Here is a 10,526-nt window from a genome sequence, read left to right on the forward strand (position 1 = left end):
CGCAGGTAAAGATAAAAATATAATTTAAAACAGTAATGTCAGTAAGGATAAAATAGCAAACAAAAATTCTATTCTAAAAGGAATAGTTAAAAGGAAGGGTAAGAAGTGCTAAATTAATTAACTTATGTGTTTTGTTAATCACATATGATACCCGTTTATTCATTGTAAAATTAATAATTTTTCTTCATATTTATTTGTCTTAATTTTAATTTTCCTTTCGTACCTAGATATAGTCTTGTTCCAAATTTTAACGTGCAATTATAACTAGTTTTTAATAATATCTTTATTAATTATAATTAAGATTTAAAATAGTACTTAATAACCTTAAAATTTAAATAAAAGACAAGATTTAAAAGTAGTTATTATGTAGTATGTATGTTTTACCTTTTTATTGGTTTATGTACTTTTTACTATGTAGTATATTGTTTGAAGTTATTCAAAATAAAAACAGAGGCTTCAGGCTACGCTTTTATAAAAGTCAAATTTAAGTTTAAAAAAAGCCTATATGACAGGCCACAAGTCAAGTTTATACCAACTTGGTCTGGTTTGACCAGGCCTGCTTTCATTCCTGTAGAGGCAGCTATTAGGTAATAAAATGTGGGATTTATTATACTTTTGTGCCACGTCAAACCCACGTTCTCTACTTTTCTCAATTTTAGATCCAACTTTGTTGCATGCAGGACACAAATGCTTCTAATCACATAAAAACAATATATATAATGTATATTAGATTCCTGTAATATTACTCAATAACAGTTATTTTTATATAAATTTTTCACTCGACGAAATGCAAGACATTTATTCGCTTCTGACCATTTTGGTGCCTACTGCGTCACATGGTGTAAGCTATTCTCTATATATTTTGAAAAATTAAAGGCACAATCCTCTTTTGTATCCACAGCCAAAAAAATAAAATCATGCGCTGATATACACACACGGTGATATGCTTCATGGAATTTATAATGAATAATCCTATTGTCATCCATTTTGTGCAATGAATAAGATAATCACAGCGTTACAGTTAAGTCCTTTAATTATGATTTTTGTAAAATTAGGTCATTGATTGTAACATGAAGAAAATGACAAATTGAGAATTGTTGAAGAGAATAAAATAACGCTTAAATTTATTAACTTTAATACGTAAGCATCCAAACCATTTGCTTTCCTGTATATAAGAAGCCAACGGCATGTATAAATAGATGCCACGAAACTAACATAATCACACAAGTGAGGAGATTAAAGAAATTGAAGAGAACACAGAGAATGGAGGTAGGTCAAGTGCTGCGCATGAATGGGGGATCGGCGACACTAGCTACGCAAGCAATTCCTTGGTTCAGGTATCATCATTTTACGTAAACTTTATTAGCTGATTGACACAGACTAATCTAACTCTTTTTCGTCATGCTTGGGAAACAGCAAAAGGTGTTGACACTGACGAAGCCGATCCGAGAGGAAGCCATAACCAACTTGCACAGCAGAATGCTCCCGCCAAGCCTAGCGATTGCAGATTTGGGTTGCTCTTCTGGTCCCAACACTTTCTTTGTGGTTTCTGAAGTTATCAGAACAGTGGAGAAGCTTTGCCGACACCTAAACCAGCAGTCTCCGGAATACCAAGTCTTCTTGAACGATCTCCCGGGGAATGACTTCAACAACATCTTCCGGTCTCTTGGCAGCTTCAAGGACAAACTCAGTCGTGAAATGGTTTCTGGGGTTGGTCCTTGCTTCTTATCGGGAATCCCTGGATCCTTCTACGGCAGGCTTTTTCCTTCGAAAAGTCTCCATTTTGTCCATTCCTCTTACAGCCTTATGTGGCTATCTCAGGTACAAATATTCACCAGTTTAAACTGAGATTGTTAAGATCCATCTTCTTTACTGTCTCCTCTTATAAATAGTAAACAGTATTATATAGAACTAAATGTTTGGTGCGATTAATGCGTTAGGTTCCCGAGGGAGTGGAGAACAATAAGGGCAACATCTATATGGCAAGCACAAGCCCCTCGAATGTGTTGAAGGCTTATTACCAGCAATTTCAGAGAGACTTCTCGTTGTTTCTTCAGTGTCGTGCGAAGGAAGTGGTGGAAGGGGGTTGTATGGTGCTCACATTCTTAGGCAGAAGAAGTGACGATCCCTCTAGCAACGAATGCTGTCTAATCTGGGAGCTTATGGCCACAGCTCTCAAGGACTTGGCCTCCAAGGTCCACTCATCTTTCTAGATAAACCTCACTTTGGTAGCTTGTTATAGAAAATTAATGGCCAAATATCATTGAATTTATGGTCCTGTCGAAATAAACCAATTTGTTCATTACTGTGTTGCAGGGAATGATAAAAGAAGAGGAAGTGGATTCATTCAACATTCCTCAGTACACACCATGTCTTTCAGAAGTTGAAGAGGAGGTAGTTAAGGAAGGGTCATTCATCATCAACCATACGGAGGTATCAGCTGTGGATTGGAATGCTTACAGTGACTGGAACACAATGGACAACGAGTTTAGTGAGGCAGAAATCGTCAGTGATGGTGCATATAATGTCACAAAGTGTATGAGGGCTGTGGCCGAACCCTTACTAATTAGCCACTTCGGAGAGGACATTATTGAACAAATTTTTAGGAGTTATCAAGAAGTCCTAACAGACCACATGTCCAAACACAAAACTGAATTCATCAATGTCACCGTATCCATGACCAGAAGAGCTTGATATCTCACTGAGATGGAGGACCATGTTATTTGCATATTTGTGCTCCGTCAAATAAATTCATCTTTGGTTCAGTTCTCCTTAAGTTTGCTTGTTGTAATTTCCAGAAAAATTTGGATTTGAAGCTTGCTTGTAACTTGTGAAGTTTATCTTCCATATGAAATAAAATGGTGTTGCAGGTTTTACATGTGATCAGTTCTCCGAGCTCCCAGTCTCAATGCCTATTCCGTGGTCCCCCATATGCCCCTCTGGCGCCATTTTTTATGAACAAATTAAAGAAGCTAAGCCCCCACAAGTAAGTAATTAAAAGTGAATTTAACATTAATAATACTACCTCCGGTCCTAATTATAAGAGCCAGTTGACTAATTTGAAGATATTAAAGAAGTAAGTTGAGTTAGTTATTTGTCCTAAATAGGTGTTGTCTTTCCTAAAATATCCTTACTAATCCAATGTATTGACTAGAACTATTGTTGTTAAAAGAGCTATTTTGGAAAAAAAATGTATAGATACGAGAGACAAAGTGGATTGGGGTCTTATATTTAAGACCAAAATAAAAATCAAACAGGGTCTTATATTAAGGATCGAATGTAGTACTTTATTTTGAATTTTAGCCACCAAATGATCCAAATAATGGTATATATTCACCTTGGATGTGGACATGTTTCCATATAAGTTCTACCATTAATTGATTTATTTACAAACTACAACATCAATATCTATTTAAGAATTACTCATGAATTAATTTGGGCATATTAAGAAAGTTATTGTGATTTGATTTCCTTAAAATATTCCTATAAATTTTAGATTAGATTATATATCATCTCTGTTTGCAATAGTGATCAAACTCGGCTCCTTATAACCACCCTTCTCCTTCTGAAAACATCAACTTCCCTTCCAATGACGCGAAGGAAAGAAATCCTATTCCAACTTAATCCCTGTCAGGTATCAAGAAGAATTGATTCATAATTTAATTAGTCTGGGTTAAGAATCAGACTTCCTCATCAGAATAACTTATATCTCCTGTACATATCTTTGCGGAATGTCTTAACATAATGAATTAGGTATGGATATCCTCTCACAGAATTTGCTGAGGGGCTTAGTTTAAGTAACGGGCTAAAAAAATAAATCGCTTAGTCAGAACAAGTTCTAAACTTTCATCGAGTCAAATGTTACTGTAGAAGACTTCTTAAACTTGATCAATTTATTTTCTAGTTTACGTCCATATGTTTCAGATAAAAATTATTTCTCTCTAAACTCTAATGCCTCTGTTTTACAAATTTATTAGGGGTCTTTTATCGTATCTGTTTACTTTGTTTTATTTATATATTATTTTTTATTCAACTTTGTCACTCTCATCTCTACCTACCTAATTTCAATATCTTTTCAGGGAAAATTACAATATAAGTAATAAAAGAATAAAATAATTACTAATTAGTCTCAGTAATAAATAAACAGTTGTTATTTATTATTATAAAATTTGTTATTATATGTTGCTTTATTATTATTAGGACTTTTTAGTAGTTATATTTCTTACTTGAGACGTTATAGCAATTTTCTCATATTTTTGTCAAATACGACAGCAATGCAAATCAAGCCTCGGGTGAAAGGTACTGGATTCACAAACAAGCACTTGGCTTCGAGGCCTGGCTTTGACACTGTTCATCCTTCACGGGATCCAATCAGTAAAATGTGCATTCCGTGGGCGTTCATCTTATGGTGTCCCACGAGTTGAAAGAGAACCCGCTGACATGTGCTCCGCCGCGTTGGGCGAGTGCGGCGGGGCCCAATCGTATTTGGACCACTCACCACACAACAGACATGGGCATATATGTCCCAGGCCCCTCCTCCTCCCATGGCAACTTGTGAGTACGGCACTGCCAGTTTTACTTTTTCCCAGTACCTATTCATAAAGTCCGCAAATGCTGACCTCTGAAGTACTCAGTAGCCACACAAAGATTCAACATGCGGTGCTGCAATTATCTGCTTTTCTGTGTGTTTTTAAATATCATCTCGATGTCGTGTTCTGTCGATAAGTTGGGGCTGGAATTGCACTTCCTGTCAACATCTATTACCAGTACTCTGTTAAGGTTCCACATTAATCTTTGTCACAATTTTACAATTTTAGTGCTCCACGGCCCCTTTCAATGTCTCAAAGGGTGCAAACGTCATGCGGCATTTGGATTGATATACACGATGCCTCTTGGTGACATTATTTTTTGGAAGCAAGCATAGGAGTTCCTTTGTATGATACAACTACAACATAATATGTGTGTGGTGCTGGGAGTCCATGTGTGGAAGAGAAATCGTTGGTGTAGCAAGGGACTTAAGTTTTGGGCTATCTCAAATCTGCTGGTGAGAATTGGAGACTACAATCAAAGTCGAGCCTACTTTAATTAATTTTTGTGATGTTGCTTGTCTCTTTTCTATTCTCATTATTTTAGTTTTTTTAGTTGTCTTTGTTATTGGTTTGTTATGTTTTCTTATCTCACTCATGTTAAGCCGGCCTCCTCCTTTAGTTCATTTAGGCTTTACTCAAATTGACCGAATGCAATTGGTCGGCTTTTTATGTAATCATTTTTCTTGGGTTTGAATAAATTTGATATTTTATTTTTAAAAAAACTATTCATACTAACTCAATTTAAAAAAAAAAACTAAGGTGCATCAAATATTTATTTGTATTTTGCAGTGCATTTAACACTCTAAAGTATTTTTTAGGGGTCTCCAACACCATGAAATATTTTTGGTACATCCAGTACTTCAAAATATTTTTTTAGATGCGTCTAGCACTTAAAAATATTTTTTTGTGCATGAGGCAAAAAAAAAACTTCAGGATGCTAAATACACAACAAAATATTTTGAAGTGCTGAATGCACCTTAACCTTTTAAAAAATACTATTACTTCTAATCCTAAATACTATCTCTAGTCCTAAATATAAGAGCTAGTTGACTAATTTGAGTAGATTAAAAAAATAAGTTAAATTAGTTATTTGTAATAAATATGTATTTTTTCCCTAAAATATCCTTACTAATTAAGTTTATTAGTTAGAACTATCATTATTAGAAGGATTATCTTAAAAAAAAATAAATAAACAAGAGAAAGTAAATTGGAATATTATATTTAGGACTAAACTAAAATCAAATGAGGTCTTATATTAAAGACCGGAGATAGCATAAGAGTTAGTTTGTAGTGTAAATTACACTACAAAATAACTCTTATATTTAGCACTAGAGGTAGTACTAATTAACTTTTTTACCTTGTAGTTGTACTTCTCCATAATATTTTCATAATATAATGTCCATATTAATCTTGATAAATTATTAAGAAAGGTCATGTTCTTTTTTAACATTTTAGGTATTCATCTCCCTCATAATTATATCCAATAAATTTTGGTGATATAACGCCCAATCTCATGTATAAGATGAGAGCAGATGCTGAGCAGTGACTTTAGAAGTTGGTTGTCCAAATCAAACATAATTTACTAAACTTAATTATGTTTTTCCAAGATTTTTCATTGTAAAGGATGCAGCAGATATAAAAATAACTTTTTTTATTGTATCACAGGAGTTTGAACCTTATCAGTTTGCCAACACCTGCCGGTGGCATCATCATCACCTTTAACTAATAGGATCTCATGTACATGGTATTAATTAATTCGTGTGCCGGCCAAAATTAATTAATTTAAGAAAATTAAGAAAGCCATATAGATAGAAATAGAAATAAATAGAGTAAAAACGGCATCTCTTATATCAATGACATCAAAGAAAGAAATATTAAATTAACGGAATTAGTATATGGATGGATTATAATAAAATAGAGCTACTTTGAGGTTCCGTATGAAATGAGGCATGAAACAGAGCCACTACAAAGAAGTCCCGTAAGTTATGAAGGAAACTTTGAACTCATATTAGTCATGGGAAAGCCATATAAATTACTTTAATATGTTTACATTTATCATTTTTCTCCTAATTAATTTATCTGACTTATAAATTGATATATAATATAATAATATACATAATTATTTCAGAAGGATTATGTAATATATATTATAATTAAATAATTTATTTAACTTTTTTAGGTCTTATATTAAAAATTAGAGATTGTATATAGTGCCATCCCCGGTTACACTCTTAATAGAACCTTGTAATTCAATTTTTTTCATTAAGTTGGATCTTATATTAAGGAGAAAAGGAGGGAAGGTAGTGGTTGATGGTCCGGAGACCGACATTAAAAATAAGAAAGGAAAAGAAATTTGTATGCTCCAAATTTAACCTTCACAAGCCAAATTTAAAGGACGCGCCAAATACACAAGTCTCAATTGCGTGGACAATCTTTTACTTTTTTCTCTCTCTTTTTTTTATCAGTTACGTGATTTCACACTATAAATAAACAAATGGGTAAACAATACCTTTACTATCTAAAATTTAAATTAATGATTTTGATGTCTGAAATTTAATCTCGATTATGGTTTGTAAAATTTGAAACCAGTACTTTTGATATTTAAACTTTGGCTTCATTTTGGTTCGCCCATAAAATTTTTTTATCACTGGAACAGTATTTTTGAACCCTGAAAAAAAAAAAAAACTAGAACAAGGTCAAATTTCAAAAAGCCAAAATCACTAGTTTCAATTTTAGGTATCAAAAATTAAAAAAGGTTAAATTTTATGAATCCAAATCACTAGTTTCAAATTTCTGAGACCAAAACAAAATAAAATCAATTTTTAAGGACTAAAAAATAGTACTAATCATAAATAAATAGACAATCATTAATCACTTTAATTAATTTTATATTTGCATGATTTTATAGTCGTATGCCCCGTAACTGTATTAATCTAGATCTCGACGGTATATAAAACTAATTATAAATGATGAGTCATTCTACTGGAAATTAAATGTGTGTGTATATATTTTGTGAAACTCAAAAGTATTATTTGAAACTGATCATTATCGAATTGGAAATATTATAGTTAAAGTTCTCTCAATAAGTGCTTTTTCTGAATTTAAACTTTTGTGTTCTCTTTTTTACTGGTGAGACCACTTACTATCTCAACCAATAATTTATTAATAATTAAATGTATATCTTATTAAAGGGTAAATGTATGATTTTACCTTTAATAGTATTTCTCAAGTACATCCAACATCCTAATCTTTTTAGTGGTGCAATTTTACCGATGATTTTTTGTGTAATTTTACTTATCAATCTTTTTAAATGTATAGTTTTTTTTTTTTGTAGTCATATATATCTTTTTACTAGAAACAATCCTATTCGAGATATTGTTAAGCACTAAACATGAAGAGTAACTATATACTCCTCCGGTCCTAATTATAAGACCCAATTGACTTATTTGAAGAGATTAAGGAAGTAAGTTAAATTGGTTATTTATAATAAATAAGTGTTGTCATTCCTAAAATATCCTTGCTAATTAAGTATATTGGCTAAAGCTATCATTATTAGAAGGATTATCTTGGAAAAAAATACATAAATATAAGAGATAAAATGGATTGGGGTCTTATAATTAGGACCAAATAAAAAGTCAAATTGGGTCTTATAATAAGGACCGGAGGAGTACTTTGTTAAACACACTGTCATGTATCTATGACATTACATGGGAATGAAGTGACCGGATGGCCAGAAGCATCTCATGAATTTGAGAAATACCAATCTCTCCTTCGTTCCTCTGATAATGAACAACCCCACCGCTAGATTGCCATCACCAGGCCGCGGATCCCCCGCGAGTTGTCGTATTTACGGTTCCTCCGGCCAAATCCTACTACTTCCTCAAGTATTTAATTATATAGAATCAGATAACTAATTTATAAAAATTAAAAAAATTAGTTGAGTTAGTTATTTATATAAAAAAAATATGTTGAATTTTTTAAAATATCATTTTTAATAATATATATTAGAGCTACCTCTTGATGCAAGCCCCATAACACATGTAAACAATTATACCTATTATAAAGAGTGTTTAGAGAAAAAAAATATAAATATAAAAGATAAACTAAAATTTTATACTATATATTTAGAGTCAAATCCAGGCAAATCAATCAGTTTCTTATACTAGGAAATGGGGTAAGTGCAAGAGATCACAAGGTTGTTAAAGCGCAGAAGAAATTAAAGTGAATAAAGTAAAAAAGTTGAAGCCGACCGGTTACCAACCTAGAATTTTTTCTTTCTGGGAAGAACAAAGACCTTTAAATTGTTGAAACGAAGCTTTATTAGTTTGAGTCTTTGACACGACATATAAAATACTCCTCCGATCCTTATTATAAGACCCAATTTGACTTTTTATTTGGTCCTAATTATAAGACCCAATCCATTTTGTCTCTTATATTTATGCATTTTTTTCCAAGATAATCCTTCTAATAATGATAGTTTTAGCCAATATACTTAATTAGCAAGGATATTTTAGGAATGACAACACTTATTTATTATAAATAACCAACTTAACTTACTTCCTTAATCTCCTCAAATAAGTCAATTGGGTTTTATAATTAGGACCGGAGGAGTATAAAATACCGGAAAAGAAACCATCAACCAACATTAAATTAATAATCAAGTAAATGATCATGGCAAAACATTTTAATCAAATTCATGACCACGTCAGGAGTATGATGTCATCCTGGCCACGCATTCTATTCAATTATAGTCCTTCGATCCTTAATGAAGACTAATTAATTAATATAATATATTTTTTAAAAAACATTCCAACTGTTTTTTTTTTTAAATTTCTTTCATCAATAGGGTTAATTCGAAAAAATTAATAAATATATAAAATATATCTTATATATAAGATTAATATTATCTTCTCAATTAGATCTGTATTAAGAATTGGATGAGTGTAGAATGATAAAAAGTCAAGTCCTACAATATAATTAATATCGATAGGGATGATGTGTGAAAGTGGCTTGAGATGTCTGTAATCAAGGAGGTCACAATAGATGCCACGTACATATATTAAACACAAATTCTATTAAAATATATTATGCATGAATAATGTTGGATTTCGCAATCCAAAATGAGACGGGTCATTAGCCTAACAACATTGACGTGTATGTGTCCATGAATTTTTTAGTCGCTGGATTTAATTGAACTCAACAAATAAATATGATAGTTATGTTTATGATTTTTTTTTCTCCCTTCCAGATACCATCCATTTCATCAAATATATAACGATAATTGATATGCATCAGCGGACTTTAAACTCAAATTAAAGAGTACGTAAAAGATAAAAAAACATCCCACTAAATATTACTACTATCTCCGATCCTAATTATAAAATCTTATTTATAAATTATAAATAAAGTCTTATAATTATGATCGGAGGTAGTATCTCACTTGAAACTAAAATTAGAACAAAAGTTTTTTTTTTTTGGTTAGTAAAAAGTTGGTTTCATATGTTGCTACTGATATAAAAATCTTATCGGGACTAGTTTATAACTAGTTTTGTAAGTATTTATTGAGGAGTAAAACTAGAGGCGTTCACGGACGGGACGGGATAGGATTGGGAGAGGCCCATCCCGGTGAACGGGGACAGGATAAATGTCCCGTGTCCCGTCCCATTCTGCTTCCCTTTTTTTAAAAAAAAAGAAAGTATAATTTTTTATATGAATTTTTTTATGTTATAATGCTTTTTTTTTTGGGTTTCTAAAAATAAAAACATTATAAAAAATTATTACATAAAAAGTTCAATTATATAGTATAAAAAGATGTAAAAACAACACTGTAAAACAAATACCGTAAAAAAACACTATATAATGATCTTATAAATTATTTTATTGAGGAAGGAGATTTTGTTGAGATAATACTACAAGTTAAGAGCTACAAATCACCAT

At 31.8% G+C, this 10,526-nt stretch overlaps 1 protein-coding gene across 1 annotated transcript; it reads left to right on the plus strand.

The window, feature by feature from the left end:
- The first annotated feature begins 1,401 nt into the window (after window positions 1-1,401).
- Window positions 1,402-2,709, plus strand: LOC114761944 (salicylate carboxymethyltransferase-like). The gene is made up of 3 exons (XM_028951393.1): window positions 1,402-1,821; window positions 1,941-2,195; window positions 2,317-2,709. Exons 1-3 carry the CDS (start codon window positions 1,402-1,404, stop codon window positions 2,692-2,694), a joined length of 1,053 nt encoding a protein of 350 aa, XP_028807226.1. The 3' UTR covers window positions 2,695-2,709.
- The last annotated feature ends 7,817 nt before the right edge of the window (window positions 2,710-10,526 follow it).

This window comes from Neltuma alba, unplaced genomic scaffold, assembly GCF_004799145.2.
Source record: "Neltuma alba isolate B1F8T4 unplaced genomic scaffold, ASM479914v2 tig00011154_pilon, whole genome shotgun sequence".
Classification (NCBI taxonomy): Eukaryota; Viridiplantae; Streptophyta; class Magnoliopsida; order Fabales; family Fabaceae; genus Neltuma; species Neltuma alba.

Coding starts and splice junctions, on each gene's coding strand:
- LOC114761944 (XM_028951393.1), top strand. CDS start 1,402: ATGCTTGGGAAACAGCAAAAGGTGTTGACACTGACGAAGCCGATCCGA. Junction 1,822..1,940: donor GCCTTATGTGGCTATCTCAG/GTACAAATATTC, acceptor TTAATGCGTTAG/GTTCCCGAGGGAGTGGAGAA. Junction 2,196..2,316: donor TCAAGGACTTGGCCTCCAAG/GTCCACTCATCT, acceptor ACTGTGTTGCAG/GGAATGATAAAAGAAGAGGA.